Source organism: Ceratocystis lukuohia, assembly GCF_044167205.1.
Source record: "Ceratocystis lukuohia strain C4212 chromosome Unknown Supercontig5_pilon, whole genome shotgun sequence".
Lineage (NCBI taxonomy): Eukaryota > Fungi > Ascomycota > Sordariomycetes > Microascales > Ceratocystidaceae > Ceratocystis > Ceratocystis lukuohia.
In genome coordinates this window covers 380,521-401,450 of record NW_027263524.1, presented here as the reverse complement: position 1 = coordinate 401,450, position 20,930 = coordinate 380,521, and the positions used below count along the sequence as shown (strand labels likewise).

The window sequence follows — 20,930 nt, the reverse complement described above, 5'->3', positions numbered from 1 at the left end:
CTTCTTTTATAACTAGCTCTTCTTATTTCTTTAGTTTCACTGGTTGTTTCTCCTGTCATATTGTTTTTTTATGTTCTACTAAGAATTTCCTTCTTTTATTTTAATTTTGACTTAGTTTGAATTGGCATTTTTTTTACCCTTAACTCCAATTTCAAGTGCTTTTGTAGGCTTTCATCATGAAGTCTTCAACTTACTTGCCCATGTATTGTTTTCAAGCATCTAAGATGATCCAAGTGATCAGATTCAATTACGTTGATCCGCCTCTTTGACCCTTGTGGGAAAGTTCTCCTCGCTGCGGCTCATCTATTCACTCGTCCGCCGAACCTTCCAAGTTACCCGTTCGCCTGGACGCTATGCCTCTTCGCATTCATGCTACATTTCTGCGAAGTTTACTTCCTTCACACACTCAAAAAAAAGACTCTTCTTTCCGTTAAACAGAAAAAGGATATTCTTTATATAAAGTCATACATACATTCATTATACGAGGGTCTGGTTCCTTTTTTGTGCAACAAGAAAGAGGTTTTTATTTTTGTTTTCGAGGAAGCAACAACACCAAAGCGAAGCCAAGCCGTCTGTTTCCTGCTCTTTGTTCTCCCCGCTTATTTGTGCATGGAAGAGGCACGGCGCTTGCGCAGATCGGCCTTCTGGGCCTTGGTCTCGGCAACGCGCTTGGCCAGCAGCTGGGCGTACTCGTTGGCCTCGTCCTTGACCTTCTCGGACTGGCGGCGCTTGAGGGCCATGCGGTGGCGCTTGTGCTGCAGGCGCTGGGGGGTAACCAGACGCTGGATCTTGGGGGGCCTTGGTGTAGGGCTTCTTGCCCTCACCCTTGGGGGTGACCTCACGGCGAATGACGTACTTGCGAACCTATAAATGGGGGTTATTAGTATCAAGTAGAACCTGTTGGTTAGCAACTAGTAAAACATTCACTGTATGTCTTTTATTACCGTGACCCAGATATCTTCCTTCTTGCTTGGATCTGATTGGTTAACGGGATTGCGGGGGCTGGTGCATCATTCATGCTCGTCTTCATCACTTTAGCTTGACTTGACCACCTCTCATGCTGCAATTTTGCTTTATCCAAGATACAAGCAAACTGCAACTACTACCTGGAAAGAGTTTCAATATTTCCAGCTAGATGGCCGGTTAGATACCGCTTCGACGTTCTGCCACTTGTGGTAAAGACAGCATCGGAGTGGATCATCAGGCCCTGCAGGCAAGCAACTGCCAACAGCGAGATAAATGAATCAGGGACAGCTCACGAAGGAAAAGAAAAGATGGCAACCAACCACGGCTAGCCCGCTCCAATACACCCGTTAACTCGACTTATAGCAGAGTAACTAAGGTGACAAGAGGTAGGAAATCTGAGCCAGCGGTCTTCTCACACTCTACCCAGGCTGCAAGAAATCCTCCTGTGCAAGTCTGGGCAGGCGATGACGAGATAAAAGGCATACATGAATGCTATTAGTCGCTAGGACTAGGGAAGCAACACGTACATCGTCATCCTTGGAGAGGCTGAAGAAGCGGCGGATCTTGCTAGCACGCTTGGGACCCAGGCGCTTGGGGTGGACGACATCGGTCAGACCGGGGATCTCCTGCTCGCCCTGCTTGACAATGGACAGAGCCATGACGGACAGATCGTTGCCGACAATGCAACCACGGACAGACTTGCGCTTGCGCTCACCAGTACGGCGGGGGCGGTAGCAAGAGTGACCGTCGGAAAGCAGAAGACGGACACGGTTGGGCTTCATAACACCCTGCTTCATGGGGAAACCCTGCTTGTCGTTACCACCGGTAATGCGGACAATGTAGCCCTTGAACTCAGGGCCAAGGCTGTCAGCGGGGACCTCAGCGCCCATCTATCGGAGTGTCGATATGTTAGCATAAGGCTTATTAATTTGCCTCGAGCCTTTTTATTGCGTCGGCAGTCGGTGGTGTGGGCAGGAGTCACATACGCGCTTCTCGATGAAGGGAGCAATCTTCAGCTCATCATCGATCTCGATGAGCTTCTGAGAGCCGTTGGCAGGGTAGGAGATGTTCAGCTACATGGATAACGATACGTTAGCAGTGAAAACTTTTTGAAATGTCTCGAAATTCTTGCTGACCATTCAGTGAATGGCTTCAAGACATTTGCAAGTGTTAATTTCCTCATGTGGCAGAGTCCCATACCTTCATCTTGTCGGTGTCTGAATGTACAGCTTGTCGTTGAAAATTGAAGAAACGAAAGGGATCATCAGTTGTAACAAATTTGACAATATTCTAGACAAGGTATCGAATGAATTCACACAAAATTGACCGTTGTCATGGTGTGACCCACTAGGGCTGACTTTTTACCCAATGAAAAAGTTGGTTAGATTTTTTTAGTGGGCCGAAACTGTTAGAGCCATACTATGTGTGGCACTCATCCGACTTATCCAAATTTGAGGCGCTTTATCGCTCAAATGTGGCGTTTGTTTTTGTTGTGGATCCCTGTACAACATGAGCGTTGGTGATTGCCGCGACGAAGCTTTAATGGAAAGCTTAACCATCCATCAGCCTTGTGATCAAGAGCACAGTTCATTTCAGATGGATTCCAAATCTATCAAGATCTATCCCCCGGAAAAGAGCCGGTCAAGCTGCTCAAACCCACTCCCGACAACCATTCAAACACCCTCTGGCCTAGCCATCATCGAGTTGCAAGGCACAATAACACACACGGACGAGCTCTCGGCAAAGCTACATGATGAGCAAGATGTCACCGACACCCTCGATATCGGGCATATTACATTCCCAAACTACAACCCTAGCATCCATGAGGAGGGTAGCATGGCATGGATGAAAACCGTGTATATGTTTGTTGGAGGTCATCAACGCTTGCTAGGAGAGGTCAAGAAGCTACCGCAACCAGTGGCCATTGTGCGAAAACGACGTTTCAGCAATGATTCCCCACAGACTGAAGAAGTTTTGGACATCGTCGAGATTATCAAATACAAAATTGTCTTCCCACACCGACCAGAGCCTGTGAGTTCCTAATACATTCAGTTTCAGGGAATACAGAGCAAGATATATGGATGGCATGGATGAGGTGTATGGCGTTGTATTTTATTCAAATTTGATTGTGTCAGTCGTACCACAAGATTTTGCCAGGCAAGCCGTCTCTCTTCTATTTTTCTCCCTACTATTTCGAGTTGCATCCTTTCAGGCAGCCAAAGTCATTGGCTTTGCGCGGGCAAGACCATCGCGCGCATAGAAATCCATGGGGTACGGTCCTGACCCCCAGTCCTCCAGTTCTTCAAGAGCAATCAAAGCCTCGTATGGTGACAGCAAAGGCTTAGGGAATGCATAGCCCCAATCAATACTCAGTCGCGGGCATGCGACTTGCACCCAACACTCGACATCATTCATCATGGCCAGTTTCCCAGGGAAAATTTCGCTAAGAAGAAGGTTGACAAAGGGGATACCGCGTTCGGTGAGACGTCTCTCAATCTTGGCCATGGTGTGAGGGTTACCTTGACGTCCCAGTGACCCTAGAATGAGGCCCCACTTGCGGGCAACCTTTGCCTCTTTAATGGCGGCCCGTCTCAAGCCCTGCATCTCAGTATGTTCATATACTTCACGGGTCAACTTTCGCGAGTATGGATCATATCGGTAGGCCGGAATAGTAGGGTTATGAATCATCATGCTCTCTAGATGAAAGCGGCCGTCGCCTAGATACAAGATCATGTCGACATTGTCTTCCTGCTTCATGTGGGGAGATGTGCAACCCAAAATCTCACCCTTGCTGAGGGGTGCAATTTGTGGGACAACAACGCTGAAGCCTTCCTTTTCCAAAGATGCACGCACACCATGTATAGTAGCGTTAAACTGGATGGTGCCTACCAGGGCAATAGTTTTGCCTGAGACAAAGTTACGCTTGAGGCTCTCAACGAAGTGCGAAGTATCAATAGTGATGTCCACAAACACGTAGAGCGTCTTAATCTTGGTGACATCAACTGGCACCAGGCAGCTATGGGCATAGTGCACCAGCAAATCGCAGCCTAGAGCCCTCGCTGTGTAATCGTCGATACAGCATGCGCCATACGTCACGTCGCCCATAATTAGCGTCTCGATTCCGGGGCAGAACTCAGTCAGTATATCGGAGATTGTGGTAGCGAACAGGAGCAGACCCTCGGGAAACTGCAAGGCGACCTTTTTAGCATTTAGCGTGTGTATGCGATGAACGGTCTTATGGATCTCAAAGCTATAGTTGGAGGGAAGAAGCGCGATAGCATCGTTCAAGGCCTTGTTCTGTAAGATTTCGGGTGGAACTTGATTGAGGAGGCGGGGTGGTCTACGGGTCTTAGCGGCTAAATGGTATGAATAGCGTTAGAAATGGAAGTCGTCTATCGAGCAATTAACGCGATGGTAATATACGGAGGTAATGGGACCGACTTGCCTCCAACTTCTGTAGATGTTGAGACGGCGCCATTTGCCTGTGCCTCAGTGGCTGCTCGCCGGCCAACAAATCTCTTCTTTGGCTGCTTAGTAGGAGTTTCTGTTTGGGTCATAGGCGCATCATTGGCCGTCTCCTGCGCCAGGCTCAAAGCCTCAATATCGGCAGCAATACCAATGTCAGTCTCAGCGCGATCGGCTTCCATGGTTTCTCAATTTGTTGGAGTCTCCGTAATGTGCGTCAGTTGTTTTTTGTTCGCTTGTGGGTTAGTGATAATAAAACTTAAAACTTAAGTTGATAGTGGGGCTACTTCAAGCAAGGCGTTGCCCCGCGGGGCGATGACCTCATTGGAAATAGTAATAAAAATTATGAGACCTTGGAATTTGGTCAGCCGGTATCATTAATAAACAGGTTAGAATCATTGGGAGCAACGGGCGGTTAATCATTTGCACATATCTACAATGTTGAGCATATCATTGTGAACAGTATTAGGGTCTATCGCATGGTAGGGTTAGTTGGAGAAAATATTATGTACAGGGGTCTTGCAAGTAGCGAAATGGGATCTGGTGCTTTTATTCTCCACAGCTGCTCACGTTAAACGTCATGAACATCGATCATTTGGGGCTGCCAAGTAAATCTGGGGAAACTAACGCAACTGATTCTCTCCATGCCCTGAGTATATTTCTACTCCGATAATTCGTTACCATATACCGAATTTTAAATAGGCAATAACGCGAATAAAACACGACGACCGCATGTCATCATGAGACTGTCGCCACTCTCGAAGCTTCTGAAATGCTCGTATGCTACAGCTAGAGCACCTTTGTTGTGTCGTCGAACGTTTGCTACAGCTTCTTCGGCTGGTAGCTCGGACCGAGGCGTGAAGATTATCGAAGTTGGACCTAGAGATGGTCTTCAAAATGAGAAACAAAGCATTTCTATGGAAACTAAGTTGGAGCTTTTACGGCGTCTAGGGGAAGCTGGCCTTTCTACCATAGAAGCCGGGTCGTTTGTTTCGCCGAAATGGGTTCCCCAGGCACGTGTATCAGGCCTATAGAAAGAGTAGATTGTGTATAGGACTTGGCTAACAATTGTGACAGATGGCAGAATCAAACGACCTGCTCGAGGGCATTCTTGAGGGCAAAGTGCTGAGCCCTGATCCTGTGTGCTATTCGTTTTTAGTCCCCAATATGCGGGGCATGCAAGATATGAGCGCGATTCTTGGTCGAAATAAGGGCAAGTTTTGCACGCAATTGGAACCATCAGAGAACACGGCGACGCCTGAAATCGAGATAGCCATATTTGCGGCAGCCAGCGAGGCGTTTTCTCAGAGAAACCTTAACATGGATATTGCTACGTCACTATCTAAGTTTAGTGAGGTCATTGCCGAAGCTAAGGCTGTAGGTCTGCGCGTGCGGGCATATATTTCGGTCGTCCTTGGTTGCCCGTTTACAGGCTACGATGTTAAGCCGGTCGCTGTTGCGGAGATTGCACGCGATTTACTGGAAATGGGAGCAGACGAGATTTCACTGGGCGACACAACGGGCATGGGCACGGCTCCACGCACGCGCGAGCTACTGCAGGCAATGACTGCGGCCGGTATCCGCAATGAGGACCTTGCTATGCACTTTCACGATACGCGCGGCCAAGCATTAGTCAATACGGCGATTGCGCTGGAACACGGGATCCGCAAGTTTGATTCCAGCGTAGGCGGGCTGGGCGGGTGTCCATACAGCCCCGGAGCTACAGGCAATGTTGCTACAGAGAACATGGTGTATTTCTTGGATAGTGTGGGGCTAGAAACGGGTGTAGATTTGGAGGCGGTGGCTGATATCGGAGCTTGGATCATGGGCAAGCTGGGGAAGGCCAATGAGAGCACGGTGGGTAAGGCTGTGCTAGGAGAGCGCAGACGGCGGGGGGAAGGGGAGGGGGCGATGCGGAAGTGAGAAGGCTGAATGAGTTCTTTGTGCTTGTGTGTGTATGCGTGTGTTGATTTCTTCCTTGTCAGCCTTGTTAGCAAAGTTTAGTCACTGTATCGATGACCTGTGTGCCCTGTGTCTGTGTACTTTAGCTTGATTAGAACGCTTCCCATCGCTTTGTTCCCTGATGATGTCACGTGATGACCCGCTTGAAGACGCCCCAGCCAAAGGAAAATGCGCGATAAACGGCGGCAGCGAAGAAGGTCGGGTATGGCCAAGGCCAGCTAGAGGCAGAAGAAAAGTGGAGTCAGTGGGTGGCTTAAAGAGCTCCAGCCTTTAAGTGGGTCTGCATCCTTCCCTCGCTGTCTCTCTATCTGCTACCTTTCTGGTCTTTTTTGGTGCGTGACGAAAGCACCACGCAGAAAGCAAGGCAAAGCTCTCTTCTCTCTTCTTGTCTCTGTCTCTCGTCTGCCTCTTGTCTCTTGTCCCTTGTATATTGGTCTTTTGATTTGTTGCTACATCAAATTGCAGGCCGCCGCTCTATCTTCGCTCGACTTATTGCCTTCTAGCAATTAGCATTACTGCCCGGCTCTCTGGCTTCTTGTCCTGTTGATTGCATCTCCTATCTATCTTCATTCCCTCATTAGTCTCTCATCTACCGCCCGCCATGGATCCTAGAGTACCTTCTTACTCGATTGCGCCTAGAATCACCTACAACACTGTTGGTGGTGTCAACGGTCCTCTAGTTATTCTTGAAAATGTACGCAACATCCAACAATCTAACTGCCGCCAGCATAACCTAGGCAAACAGCGGCCTGAGAACGAGAACAATATCTCAGTTGTCAATTGCTATGTGGCCTTGGTTAATTCATGAGCGCCGGAGATTTGTCCGTCTGCTACAACGCCTACGTAACTGACATATATACACAGGTCAAATTCCCGCGCTACAACGAAATCGTGCAACTGACTTTGCCCGATGGCTCAGAGCGCACCGGTCAGGTTTTGGAGGCCAGAGGTATGTGTTCTTATGCGGACTGAGGTGCGGTGTGATGTTGGGCTTGGACTCTTGTGTGCATAATGCGATTGCGAAATTTACCACCAGCCCGTCAGACTGAGCGATAACCCCGCCGCGTGTGAGGGGGAAAAACAATAGGTTGAACCCGAGCTAACAATTATCTCTCCGACAGGCGATCGCGCCGTTGTCCAGGTATGCTTTTTCGATATTTCGACAAACTCTGAATCATACACGGATCCCATATAAACCAAACTGTGCTGCGGCTTTATTCTCAGCCATTGGCGGATCGAAGTAGACTCGAGATCCTACTGGTGGAGATGGCGGTGAACGCATTATTACCTTTGGTTTCTAATGCACTCAATTGTGGGAGAAATGCTAACTGGGGACTCTGTACTCACACAGGTGTTTGAAGGCACGTCTGGCATTGATGTGAAGAAGGTGCGTCTTTTTTTGTCCTGCCCACAACACACCACTTTACAATGCAGCTAACAATGGAAATGTTCGCAGACCAAAGTTCGCTTCACTGGTGAAAGCTTGAAGCTTGGTGTCTCGGAAGATATGCTGGGCCGTATCTTTGACGGCTCGGGTCGTGCCATTGATAAGGGTCCCAAGGTCCTTGCTGAGGAGTACCTTGACATTAACGGATCCCCCATTAACCCATACTCAAGAGTAAGTAACGATGCGATGTCGAGATGGACATTTCGCTCTTTATTAAACCTTTTATATCGTCTTTAAAGCTACTACCCATAGCCTTAAACGCTGTCTGCTAACATCTTGCCTCTTTTCTCGCTGCCTAGGAATACCCCGAGGAAATGATCTCCACTGGTATTTCGGCCATTGACACCATGAACTCGATTGCCCGTGGCCAGAAGATTCCTATTTTCTCGGCCTCTGGTCTACCCCACAACGAAATTGCCGCCCAAATTTGCCGTCAGGCCGGCCTGGTGCAGCAAAAGGGCGTCACCAACAAGGGTGTGCATGATGGCCACGAAGAAAACTTCAGCATTGTGTTTGGTGCCATGGGTGTCAATCTGGAAACGGCGCGCTTCTTCACGCGCGATTTCGAGGAGAATGGCTCTCTGGAGCGTGTGACGCTGTTCCTCAACCTGGCCAACGACCCTACGTAAGTAACCATGAAGAGACAAAGATAATGCACAGGGGAAAAAGAAGCAAAGAAGGCACCCTGAAGCTAACTCCGTTACCTTAATCTGTTAGCATCGAGCGTATCATCACCCCCCGTCTTGCCCTAACTACTGCCGAGTACTACGCCTACCAGCTTGAGAAGCACGTACTGGTCATCCTGACTGATCTGTCGGCCTACTGCGATGCGCTGAGAGAAGTCTCGGCCGCCCGTGAAGAGGTGCCCGGTCGCCGTGGTTACCCTGGTTACATGTACACGGACTTGTCAACAATTTACGAACGTGCTGGTCGTGTGGCTGGCCGTAACGGTTCGATTACCCAGGTGCCTATCCTGACGATGCCCAACGATGATATCACTCACCCTATTCCTGATTTGACTGGCTACATTACCGAGGGCCAGATCTTTGTTGACAGAAGCTTGTACAACCGTGGTATCTACCCACCCATCAACGTGCTTCCGTCTCTGTCGCGTCTGATGAAATCTGCCATTGGCGAGGGCATGACGCGCAAGGATCATGGTGATGTGTCCAACCAACTGTATGCCAAGTACGCCATCGGTCGTGATGCGGCTGCTATGAAGGCTGTCGTTGGTGAGGAAGCGCTGTCGGCCGAGGACAAGTTGTCGCTGGAGTTCTTGGAAAAGTTCGAGCGCCAGTTCATTAGCCAGGGCCCGTACGAGTCGCGCACCATTTACGAGTCGCTGGACTTGGCATGGAGTCTGCTGCGCATCTTCCCCAAGGAGCTGCTCAATCGTATTCCTGCCAAGGTGCTCAATGAATACTACCAGCGGGCATCCAAGGAAGCCAAGGCAAAGGCCAAGGCAAAGCAGACAGCCCAAGAGGAGGAGCCGCTGATTGATGCTTGAAGTGCCGGCGGGGAGAGGAGAAGGGAATGGGAATAAAATCGCGACTCAATAACTTCTCTCCAGGTGCAGTCTCATGCAAGATCCCAGCCAGGCTCTAAGCTGCTTTTTCCCTTTTTTTTTGCTGCTGCTGCTGTTGTTTCATTCGAGTTGTGCGCGTTTGTTTGCCTTTCATGGTTTGTGTTTTCTGTCCCTTTTTTTCTCATATTATCAAAGATGAAGTTTATCAATATAAATTTGACGGTGGAACGTCCTTTTGAGTGTTTATTCACGGTGTAACTTTAAAGAAGAGAGGCCGATAGAAGAAAAGATAGGAAGATAAAAAAGATAAAAAAAAAACGGCAAAACAAGCGTTCATGTCTCGTTATCAGCCCACAAAGGGAAAGTACTGTTTTGGGGGTGGTCTGATGACGCCTTTGATTTGTGCGCATCATTTGCTTCTTTTTTTTTTTTTGTTTTGTTTTTGCCGCTCTGTGGCTAAGTGTAGTTAAGTTCAGGCGGGCTATCTGCTAGAAGGAGAGCATTCCAAGAGACTGATCTCCTGGATTATCCATTTTTGAATTTGACACTGAGATTGATTTCACTCATTTGCACTTACCACCTGCATTGTTCAGCGTGCCTTGTTTGGTTGTACTATTCCGTTCTTTTGGCTAGAGGAACCTGCGAAACAAGTGGTCCGCATACTAAATTAGGTAAAGTACATACACGAGAGAATCATCACCATGGATCGCATTCTGCGGTGGCACGGCCGGTCATTGGCGGGTGTGGGTATGCAATGGGGTAATGAAGCAGTTGGGCGTGCTTTTAGATCTCGAATCTCACTATCCCTTCGTGTGCCATCGACACTACGTGCCTACGGCTATTTACACGACATGTTGCTGCAACACCCTATGGAAGAAGAGACACTGCCGCTGTATGAAAGCGAACAATATTATCCCGTGAAGATTGGACAGGTCTTTGCCGATCGTTACGAAGTGGTGGGAAAGCTGGGCTATGGTGCACACTCAACTAACTGGCTGTGCCGCGACCTCCGGTGAGTCATACTAGCTTTAGTTCTTCCTGCGACAAGATTAATTGCGACAACGCTCGGCTCAAATTACTTACTTACTGGCTGCAGCTCCCACAGCTTCAGGACTGTTAAAGTTTCTACCTGTCTAGGCCACCAGCCACAGGCATCGGCCTTCCGGGAACGCGCTGTCTACCGCCATATTGCCGCTGTTACTGCGCAATCTACGCACCCGGGCAAGCATCTAATCCGCACGCTGCACGATGATTTTAGTTTGGATGGCACTAGTGGAAGCCACCATGCGCTAGTGTTCCGCCCCATGTATGCCACAATGCGGGAGAGGGCACGGCAACACCCACATGGCGTGCTTCGACTCGCCGATGCCAAGCGGCTGATACGCGGCCTGTTGTTGGCACTGGCGTTTTTACATGACGAGGCAGGTGTGGTGCATACCGATCTCAAGACGGATAACCTCATGCTGACGATTGAGGACGGTGGAATGCTCAACGACTTTGTGCACCAGGAAGAAACAAGCCCAAGTATGTGCCGTAAAAGCCCGGAAGGGGGTCTTATATATCGAAGTAGAGCCTTTAGGCCGCCTGATGCTGGGATGGGCGCAGGCACGCCAATGCTGTGTGATTTCGGCGATGCGAGAATCGGGCTTGTACAGCAGCCATGTCGCCACGTGCAGCCTGTCGTGTTTCGGGCACCAGAAGTGGTATTTGACATGGAGTGGGGGACGGGGGCAGATATGTGGAACGTAAGCGGACTGGTGAGTTGCTGTGATCTCGAGTATGTAAATATTTGTTTACCGTGGCTAACTATTAGCATTTGCTTGTCTTACTGTGTAACTCTAGGTCTGGGAGCTCATACAAGGAGAGCGGCTGTTTCGAGACGTCGTTGATATTAGTGGTGGTGGCCACAATGCCTTCCGTCATTCGGCACGGATGGTAGCTCTGCTTGGGAACCCGCCAGAGTCGTTTCTGCATCGCAGCATGGCAACAGCACAGTGTTTTGATACCGACGGTTAGTATTGAACCCAAACTCAGGCATTGTTCCAAGACAAGGAGGAGGGAAGAAGCCAAAAAAAAAGAATAAAATAAGGCAAAAGAAAAAAAACAAATGAAGGCCAAAAGAAGAGAAGGAGAAGGGAGAAAATCGAAGAGGAAAGAAAAAAAGAATAATCATCCGCACGCAGAGACCAGAAACTGACTACTGACACACAAACCCTGCTCTTTGATTTCATGCTAGGCTCTTGGATCGCACAAAATGAAGCCGAAGTGCCTCCCGTTAGTCTGCAAAACCTAGAATGCAGATATGGCTCTGCTTCCACTGAGCGAAATGACTTCCTCGACTTCATTCGTGCTACGTTGCAATGGCTGCCAGAGAACCGCCAGCCTGCTCGGGAGCTACTCCAACACCCATGGCTTTTAACCACACAATAGACGAAACTTGCACAGAGCCCATGGTATCCTTCTTTACCTCAGTGAACTCAAAAAAAGCTGGTAGCCGATGGCTGGTGTGCTTGGAGGATAACGCTTAGAAAGCAGCAGCAGTAGTAGCCCCGCGACCTCGGCCACGACCCCGCCCTCTCCTACCACCTCGGCTTCCCCGCCCACCCTTATTCTGACCACGGCTTTTGCGTCCTTGTGGTGAAGATTTCGCAGCTGGTGGCGAGGAAAAGTCCATCTCAACCATCATCAGCGCTGGGTCGATAGGAGTAGGGGCTTGAAGCAAGCCTTGGCTTCCCTCATCCGTCATCTCGTGGTCCTCCTTTTCGCTGCTGTCTTCACTAAGACGTGTGCGCTTTGACCGGCCGCTAGCCCCAAGCTGTGAGCCGCCACGGCGCTTACGAGAGTTTCCCCAGGGGGCCTTAGGTGCCTTGGCTGCACGCGTCTTCTTTGGTTTTTCCTGCTGTTTTTGTTGCTCTTGTTGCTGCTGGGCCTCCTTGAGCTGTGTGCTTAGTCTAGGTTTGCGAGGTGGCTTGACGGTGTTGGCCTGTGGAAACATAACCTCTTCCCATTCCTGCCATTCCACGCCGTAGTTTTGCACCGGCCGTCCTTTTCGGATCTCCTTGACGAACTGGACCATCCAATCATCATCTTCAAGTTCAAGAAACTTGAGCACCATTGGAGATAAGCCTGGCTTAGACTTGTGAGGCTTGGAAGGATCTAGACGGCTAGTTTTGGAAAAAGCAGAGGAAGAAGCAGAATCAGAAGCAGACGAAAGCCCGGCTGCAGGCACGGGAAAGGCCTCCTCGACAAAGGCCAACGGCGTGGAAGGAGGGAGAGGCGACAAAGAAAGTGGAGTATGGTTTTCAAAAGGAACAGGCGTAACCTGTCCCGAAGAAGCGGGAGTTGACGAGGCATTAGTACCGCGGTTGGCACCACGAGCCCAGTATCTATTTCCCCTAGCGCGTTGCTCGCGGCGGCGCTCAACTACATCTTGCTGTGCTTCACGATGTAGAGCGTGGCCGTTATCTTCTTCAAGCTTGACGAACGACAGTGGAGTGCCGAGGCGTGGGAAGTCCTGGCTCCTGTCCAGACGTAGCCCATGATCTTCGAACGACGACTCCATAGCGCGTTCCGTGTTGATCTCGAGTTTCGTGCGGCGAGGATCAGCTTTTGGCTGGTTGGCAGCAAATGCGACAGGACCTTCCCACGATGAGAGCCCGGCTATGGTCTGAGTAGCGCTACGGATAGTGGCATCACCCTCAGTCATGGCCATGTATGGATTCTCGGGAGCATGGAAGATTGGTTCATCAGGCTATATGTTGGTAGAACTGTTAGGACAAAGCATTCTAGTAGGAAGCTGTTAAGCTCTAGGAATCCTACCTCTGAGTTTGTTTCGTCTTTGGGGAACTGGCTAGTCCAAGCTTCCCGCTTAAGCGCCAAAAGGTCGATCTCCAGATCGTGGATCTCGGATAACTCCTTGCCATTGTTGAAGCTCATCTCACCCCCTGAAATCTTGCTTCCCTCGAAGCAAGATAGAGTGAGAATAGATACTAGAGCAGGGAAATGTCAGTGTCATTATTGCGCTTCCTTTATGCATACTCAATTACTTACCATTCTTCTCCGTGTTCTCTTCCTCTGCCTTAGAAACCTCGGTCTCAGCTACCCTCATTTCTGCAGCCACACGTGACCGGGCCGCGTTTTCCACTGCCTTCTGCGCCAGAGTGCGGGTCATATTGCGGGTCTTGTTACGTGCTAGTTGGTTCATGACTTCTGGTGTCTCTTTACGCGTGGACGGTGCCACCTGGTCCTTTTTGCTGTTTCCTGTAACCGCATAGAAAGCTTGGACTGACGGATCAGAGATCTTGGAGCGACGGAGGGCTCCATTTGTAGGTGTCTGCCCATTGGCTACAGATGGTGAAGGAGATGGGGAGGCTGTGGGCGCTAAAGACGCAGCTGGAGAGCCGCAAGCCCGGGCAGTATTAGCTGCATGCATACGACCGCGAGCGCCGCTGCGTGCTTTGCGAGCACATGAAGCTGATGAAGTCCGTGGAGGTGTTGTGGAAGGGGATGACTCGGCCGTAGGTGGCGGAGGAAACATGACAGGCACAAACGAGAATTGGCCGTCGGGTTCAGAACAGCAAGCAGACGTGGTCTGCTGCGAGTCCAGGGCTGGATATATGGTCGGAGATGCCTGCAATCCCCCATTTTGATGCTCGTGCATAAGCTCAAGATTCGAGGCTGCCGGCTCTGGCCCAAAGTCCGATCGAGGAGACTGGTAACTATTGTGGGCTAGACTCGTGTCACCGTTCCAAAGAAAATGAGGTTGAAAGGTAGATCCCTCAGAGGCTTGGTGGTTAGCCTGTTTTTGTTAGATTTAATTTTTTCCTTTTCAGCATTCGAATCAAAATAAAAAGGGACCCTTACCGTGCCTACAAATATACCAGAATCTGCCAACACTTCGCCCATATCCGTAGCCGGAACTGCCATTTTCGCCGGAATATCACCTACGAGGGCAGTGTGGCGTCCCGGGCCAAACATTGGCTCATGCATCATCCCGCGGCTAGAGGAGCTTGCCTCGAGCCCCTGCATGCTGTCGTTAAAGGCAATGACAGCCTCTAGGCTGACATACTCGGACCGGATCCCCAGGCCAAACCCCGGGCCATTTGAAACGGGCAATAACGGGGCGAAAGATGGCAGGGGTTCTGCTGATGTAGCTGTAGTATTAGTAGCAGCTTCTGATGAGTCAGCTCTCTGTAGTATATTGCAACAAAAGACTTGTTTGGACAAGGGGACCGAATTGCTTACCCTGGTTGCCTTCCAAGTCCACTAGTGCCAGAAGGCTTGGATCAATCGGGAGGTCTTCCAGATCACTACCCTCCAGGGATCCGATAGTGCTGGACTGCTCGCTCACCAGAGGGGCAGCTAGAAATTCTTCTTCAAAAGCTGCGTCATAAGTGAGGCTATTCTGGGTGTTAAGTACGTTGGCAAACGCATCGTCAAAGGAAGGGGCAGGAGGAGATGAAAGAGGCGAAAAGGAAGAAACGCGCGCAAATGACATTTTTGAAAATCGGGTGCTAGAATCGGAGCAAAGATGAAATTGAGATGACTATGGGACTTTTTCGGCGTATAATAGGAGGGCAACGATATGAAATCAAGTAAGCCTGGACACTCGACTGGCTCAAATGAGGGACAAAACTAGGTTGGAAGGCTATGGTGAAAACAAAAATGCAGATTGCAATGAGTTTGCTTGACTAGATAACGGATATGATGAGATGAAGACAACAGCCGTTGCTGCTTTGAAGGTAGACGAGCCAGACGGCGAAGTGGTGATGGTGGCGGCGATGATGATGATGGTGAAGAAGTACAAAAAAGAAGGGGATGAAAGCAGAAGCCCCGCTTCACCCCTGAGCAGCAATGCATATATTCATTCTTTGGCTATGAGTAAATCTAGGGCTTCGCATCAGCAGTGAGGTTGTCGCCCAGCCATTAACAGCACCAGTTGATGGTTGCCGTCACGTGTGGATTCATACTTATGGTCTCGATACTTCTCTACTCTCAGATTTTCTTGTCTAGACATGTAGGAACAAACATCGGATGAAAAGCTACTGCAGTCTGGTGGGGGTCCTATTTTACCATGTCTCCCAAGCAAGTTATCTACACTTCGATGTACTTTCGGTACCCTAAAGGAGCCACGGAATGTTTTATGGGGCTTATGTGGGGACTTCTGACTGGAAGCGAGAGATGTTGTCTAAAGTGGGTCCTAAAGCTTGATTTTTGCGTTTTAAAGCTGTGGGACAGACAAAGTGGAGTCAGAGTGGGGGTGGGACAAAGTCAGGTGTGCAGGGACCGCCCTAGCCGTGAGCGGCAATCACGTGATACCATGGCTACATGGGGTGTTCCTCTTTTCCCTTTTCCCGGTCTACCTTCGAGCGATACTTTGTAACCCTTACCGGAACAAAAGTCTAGAGTAACAAATTTCCAAACCGTGGCCTTTCGGTTTCGCCAAATTTTCTCTATATCTGCGATTCTAGCTCCCCTCTCCCTGCCTTGCGTGTCCGCGGACGAAGACCTCAGAGAATTCTTGCCCAGTAGGTGGCCCCCCTTGACGGCCTCGCCGGTCTTGGTTTGAAACCAGGAATTTCCCAAAAAGTTGGCCATACTGGAATTTCATTTACAATCTTTCTGCATGCTGGTAAGCGATGTGCTATTGAGATGTTTGTAATCCGGAAACATGCCGTGTGTGGTTCTTTCCTCCCGCCTAGTAGAGCCTTTCGTGGCCATGCTGGCGTGTGGCTACCTTGGGCCCTGAGGTTCTGGGAGTTGTGAAGATGGAAGGTTTGTGTCGGACGAAGTCGCTGTGACTAGCGAGCTGGGGCTTGCCTCGACCTTGAGCCGCCAACTGAGGATCATGACGAGAAATAAAAACTCACGAGAGTCTGTGTTTGAAGAGGACTCTGGAGATCGATGGTCTCTATGGCGGGTTCAGTCTTCGACATAGCCGTGTTTTCTGCTTGATTGGGCTAGATTATTCACACAAGCGATGGGGTTTTGCTATGACCCCTTTTAAAGCATAGGCTTTCCCTACCTGGGTTGTGCCATGTTACCAGTGGGTAAGTTAACTGCAGGCGCGAAACCACAAAAGTTTAGGGCCAAGCGATGACGGTAATCATAATGGAAGCAAAAACGGTGACATGGAAATAGGTAGTTATATTAATGAGATTGTGACTTGCAGATAACTACGCTGATATTGGCCAGAACCACCTCCAGAGCAAATTCTAGACTATGGCCTACGTCGCTATTATCACTTTCAAGAAATTGAAGCCTGCGCCAAGTAAGCTCTATAGGCTTGTTTTCCCCGGAACATGAATTAATATAATAAGGTATATGTAGTATGTATCATGGCTTCCATTTCTCTTTATTCCTCTTCGGATAATAGACATGACCATTCCTAATTCAAGACTTCCAGCGCAGGAGTGTAAAAGAAGCTGCAGGGAACTCGAACTTCTCTTGTGTCCACTTGATCTTGCTTTCTGAAACCTCTACATCTCGAGTCTTCACCCCGAGTCCTGGCTTAGCTAGAACATGATGAACTGCGACTTCCACATTCTTCTCAATCCCCGACAGAGCCACGCTCAACGCCTTGGTCTCATGGATATTTACTACGGCCAAGTTCATTGTGCCATCGTCGTTTTTGGCCGCGCTGACATCTAGCCACGGCATATCCATGGTAGTCTGTATCCATGCGGGCTCAGTCGGCCCATCGTACGCACCGCAGCGTAGATTTACGGCTACCGTGCTGCCTCGCATGTATTTGCTGAAAAGCAGGAGGGGCCACCAACTGGGCTGCTTGTCTAAGCCGGTGGGTGTGGTCATCAATGGCGAGATGACATTGACGCTCTGTGCAATATTTGCCATGCCAATGTGGCGCGCCTGCCGAATAAAGACGTTCAGCCAAACTGCCACAGCAAGCGCGTCCGAAAGTGTGTACGCCTCTTCACCGCCCTGTTCACCCGGCGCCCGTACAGGGTCCCAGACGTTCCATTCGTCGAAGCAAATAGTAGCTCGCGGCACTGTTGGTGGCACATTATTCTCGATACGCGCTAGATCAATCAGCGCTGCCGTGATTTGGATGGCGCGCTCAGCAGATAGCGGAGCCGTAACGTTGGGCAAATGCTGGGCTGAGGCTGTGTAGATGTGGATGCTGTGCATGTCAACAAGGGCCTTTCCCTGGTTGCCAGCAAGAGCATGTGGCTCCCACTTAATGCATTGTTTGAGCACGTGCGTGTCCCACGATGACAAGCCTGTCTCGCCGCATAGGATTAGCTTCAAGGATGGGTCCAGCAGCTTGAGAGCCTTGGCCCACTGCCAAGCTTGGTGGGCGTATTGCTCTTTAGTCATCTGCGAGATCTGCCAAGGACCCCACATTTCATTCCCAAGAGCCCAGTATTTGACATTCCACGGCTTATCGCGGCCGTTTTTGCGACGGAGATTAGCGTAGTACGTGTCACCATCAGAGTTGCAGTACTCGACCCAGGCAAGGGCTGTTGACGTGATAGTTAGTATGAGAAAACGGAAGAGATGGCCAGAGATAGAGAGGCATAGCGCGTTTATCAACGAGACGCACCCAGCGACTTGAAGACTTACCTTCGTCCAGCGTGCCAGTGCCAAAGTTCAATGCAAAGTACGGCTCAGTGCCTACAATCTCGCACCACTTGAGGAACTCATCAGTGCCAAACTCATTGGTCTCGGTACCAAGCCAGGCTAATTCGGGTCTTGAATGCAAGCAGGATGGAAACATTATTAGTTTAAGGAGGGCTTTGCACTGCGAGAAGACACATGCAACTCACCTCTTAGGTCTCTTTTCCTTAGGGCCCACACCATCAAGCCAATGGTATGTGGCAACGAAGTTGCCTCCGGGGTATCTCACAACTGGCACGTTGAGTTCTTTCATAGCTTCAATAACATCCTTGCGGAAGCCATTTTCATCTGACAGCGGGTTCCCCGGGTCGTAAATGCCGCCGTAAATACAGCGGCCCATGTGTCTACAGAATGTTAGTGGCCTGCTCACATAACTAGTGAGTGAGTGTTAATGCAGCCTGAAACTCACTCCGTGAAGCCGCCATAGATGTTGTCGTTTATTGTGGCTGTCACATGATCTGCGGAAATGGAAATGGTGGCTGGCTCATCGTCAGCGATGCGGGAAAAAGAGGCAGACATGATTGTTGCAAATATCGCCACAGAGTATTAGCAAGGGTTGCAATAGGGAAATGCGAATGCACAGAACAAAAGAAGAATGGAAATAAGGGCTGGACACAACAGAATAGAAAATAGGCCGACTTGAGATGTTGGCTGTCCTCAACTTCTTGTATAGAGGAGGAGTACACACTAACCCGCCACTTGTCCCTTAGAGCCGCATGCACACGTTATCTATCTGCAGTGCAGTGCAAGTGCAATCTTGGGCTGGCAGCCGCCTGCCCAGGCCAGGCCAGCCTCACGTCATGTGAGCATGCATGCATCTATGGATACTGGCCTCCTCCCTCCCTCCCTTTTGCGTCCTAGGGCCTTCACAGTGTGCTCAGGGCCAGCAGCCGCAAAGGGATAATGCTCAACTCCTCTCGTTCCTATTCATCGTTCGGCTCTGGGAGCAAGGCGAAGTGCATTTATTAGAGCGCTTATAAGCCTCTAGTCTCGACACCCCCTCCCCGATACTCCACATTTTGAATGGTGCGTCTAAACATCCTGTCATAAAAGCTTGAAAGAAAATAGCAAGGGGAGATTCTGCGCTAGGGTTCTGGCCAGGGAAAAGGAGAAAGAAAAGGCAATTCAAGCTACATTTAGCAAGAGAGAGAAAACAGCGACCCCCCCTTCACAAAGCCTTCGATATAGTTATGGCTTCTGATTGGTGCGGGTATTTGGCGGGCGGCCTGTAAGTCGTTCTTTCCCTGTTATGGCAGGGATGCAAAGGCGGGGAGGGAAAGAATGAGAGAAAAAAAAGAGGTCTTGGCGTTAGGATGGCTCTTACCCTCACTTTTTCTCGACTTAAGCTTAAGACACGGATACAGACAGGTAGGCAGTCGAGTCGAGAGAACAGATGATCGTGCAACTGCGTTTTGATCTGTTTGCACCTTCCCTGGCTTTTCTTTTGCCGTTCCTATTTGATATATATTTTTCTCTCTCATGTGATGGGTGGTTCACGAGGGCTTGCTTGGCCGAGTGAGCGGCTACGACGTAGCTGGGACGATGACGATGAGCAGGCCTGGGGTTGCTACCGATCGTGAGATGCGTTGTCGGAAAAGCCCAGCGTTATTGCCGAAACCATTGACATTCGCGATGACGCTGGATGAAGAGCTGGGGGTGAGGAGTAAAGAGCAGTGACTGACTGGGTGACTCCGCCATAGCCTGGCTTTAATGCACTACTAACCAGCCACAAGACGCCCCCTCCCGCCTTCCTTCCCCCCACTTGCCTTTGATGATGTATGGTGGTAATTGCTAATTGCTTTGGTGAAAAGCAAAAGCAACTGCCCCGACTTCTGGGACGGTTGGATGTGCGAAAAAGGCTATTGCTAGAAAGTTGTAGGCGGCCGAGTTTTAAGCGACACCGGCTCCTGCCTTTAACATACGTGTGTTTTTATGTATGTGATTCTTTTCCTTTCCAGATGCGCGCAAGTCAAGACTAAGAGCGGCTCGACAGAGCAATAGACGAAAGAGACCGCATTTTGCAAATGGCAACAAACGATAAAATAAGCTAAACTAACTAATAAACCTGAGGTAATGGACAACTAACACGGTCGCCCCCTGTCTCACCATTATCCGCGGCCACAAAAGCCTTGCCCATATATTTGTCTTTTTGTCTTCTCCCCCGCGAAAAAGAACACAAGGAAACAGGCTAGCTAAGGTGAAATAGAGGCATGAAATTGGACGGACAATCACGAGAGGACAGGGGAGAGCTAGTCAAGAGAAAAGTTGGGGAATCCTTGCTGTTAGCCCCATGTTTCTGGGGGCCCCTCCACTGGCCAACCCGCCCTTCTCCTCTCTCCTGCCTGCTTTTGCTTCAGGACTGCCTTCCCCAGATTTTGCGTGTGGAGGAGGATTCCCATCCTCTTTCTCCTCTCCTCCCTCCCCACCGCATAGGATCGTATCATGCGGGAGTTCCAGAACGAGAAAAACAGCCGCGAGAGTGGGTGCAGCCAGCCCCAGCCATAGTGAGAAAAATGGCCTAGAAGAAGCAACGAAGGAGCAGGGGGTAGGGTAGGGCAACAGAAAGGTAGCTTGTTGTCTCTTCCCTTCTCTCTATTTTCGCTGGTCAAACTTTGGCTCGTTCTCTCCCCTTTCTTTTCTTGTTGTGCTAAGCAGTTAGTTTTGGTTGATTCTGCCGCTTCTACTACTGTTCCCCTCCTATCTACGCCCACCAACCACCCGCATCTACTCCCGCCTTGTCGCTTCTATCCTACCTGGTGCCTTTTTTGCGTTGCTAGTTCTAGGGTCCGTTCATCTGACGTACGCCCTAGCTGTATTACATTTGACTTGACGTGACTTGACTTACACTTGCGCTGAGCCGACAGGCCTGCGGACATGGGTGTCGACTTGAAGTAGCTAGTTAATAGCACATCGCGCCCGCCCTCCGAG

The 20,930-nt window shown here is 49.9% G+C and overlaps 8 protein-coding genes across 8 annotated transcripts; 4 read left to right on the top strand and 4 right to left on the bottom strand.

The window, feature by feature from the left end:
* Nucleotides 1-599: 599 nt before the first annotated feature.
* On the bottom strand, nt 600-2,172 carry HOO65_050113 (40S ribosomal protein eS6; the record flags this gene model as incomplete). The annotated part of the gene is made up of 5 exons (XM_071003339.1): nt 600-798; nt 857-864; nt 1,494-1,856; nt 1,953-2,039; nt 2,167-2,172. 5 exons carry the CDS (start codon nt 2,170-2,172, stop codon nt 600-602), a joined length of 663 nt encoding a protein of 220 aa, XP_070858172.1.
* Nucleotides 2,173-2,562: 390 nt separating this feature from the next.
* On the top strand, nt 2,563-3,009 carry HOO65_050112 (uncharacterized protein; the record flags this gene model as incomplete). The annotated part of the gene is made up of 1 exon (XM_071000783.1): nt 2,563-3,009. One exon carries the CDS (start codon nt 2,563-2,565, stop codon nt 3,007-3,009), a length of 447 nt encoding a protein of 148 aa, XP_070858171.1.
* A 165-nt stretch (nt 3,010-3,174) lies between these two features.
* On the bottom strand, nt 3,175-4,613 carry HOO65_050111 (Diphthamide biosynthesis protein 1; the record flags this gene model as incomplete). Its single annotated transcript, XM_071003368.1, has 2 exons — nt 3,175-4,263; nt 4,404-4,613. The coding sequence occupies 2 exons, from the start codon at nt 4,611-4,613 to the stop codon at nt 3,175-3,177; spliced, it is 1,299 nt and encodes a 432-aa protein (XP_070858170.1).
* Nucleotides 4,614-5,508: 895 nt separating this feature from the next.
* Nucleotides 5,509-6,354, top strand: HOO65_050110 (Hydroxymethylglutaryl-CoA lyase; the record flags this gene model as incomplete). Its single annotated transcript, XM_071000782.1, has 1 exon — nt 5,509-6,354. The coding sequence occupies one exon, from the start codon at nt 5,509-5,511 to the stop codon at nt 6,352-6,354; it is 846 nt and encodes a 281-aa protein (XP_070858169.1).
* Nucleotides 6,355-6,994: 640 nt separating this feature from the next.
* On the top strand, nt 6,995-9,347 carry HOO65_050109 (V-type proton ATPase subunit B; the record flags this gene model as incomplete). Its single annotated transcript, XM_071003214.1, has 7 exons — nt 6,995-7,087; nt 7,258-7,342; nt 7,515-7,534; nt 7,745-7,780; nt 7,850-8,011; nt 8,140-8,465; nt 8,558-9,347. The coding sequence occupies 7 exons, from the start codon at nt 6,995-6,997 to the stop codon at nt 9,345-9,347; spliced, it is 1,512 nt and encodes a 503-aa protein (XP_070858168.1).
* A 719-nt stretch (nt 9,348-10,066) lies between these two features.
* On the top strand, nt 10,067-11,795 carry HOO65_050108 (protein kinase; the record flags this gene model as incomplete). Its single annotated transcript, XM_071003303.1, has 4 exons — nt 10,067-10,377; nt 10,462-11,122; nt 11,208-11,376; nt 11,602-11,795. The coding sequence occupies 4 exons, from the start codon at nt 10,067-10,069 to the stop codon at nt 11,793-11,795; spliced, it is 1,335 nt and encodes a 444-aa protein (XP_070858167.1).
* A 94-nt stretch (nt 11,796-11,889) lies between these two features.
* On the bottom strand, nt 11,890-14,862 carry HOO65_050107 (uncharacterized protein; the record flags this gene model as incomplete). The annotated part of the gene is made up of 5 exons (XM_071003164.1): nt 11,890-13,116; nt 13,185-13,354; nt 13,416-14,163; nt 14,229-14,518; nt 14,610-14,862. The coding sequence occupies 5 exons, from the start codon at nt 14,860-14,862 to the stop codon at nt 11,890-11,892; spliced, it is 2,688 nt and encodes an 895-aa protein (XP_070858166.1).
* Nucleotides 14,863-16,757: 1,895 nt separating this feature from the next.
* On the bottom strand, nt 16,758-18,521 carry HOO65_050106 (glycoside hydrolase family 51 protein; the record flags this gene model as incomplete). Its single annotated transcript, XM_071003298.1, has 4 exons — nt 16,758-17,845; nt 17,949-18,076; nt 18,152-18,346; nt 18,412-18,521. 4 exons carry the CDS (start codon nt 18,519-18,521, stop codon nt 16,758-16,760), a joined length of 1,521 nt encoding a protein of 506 aa, XP_070858165.1.
* Between the last annotated feature and the right edge of the window lie 2,409 nt (nt 18,522-20,930).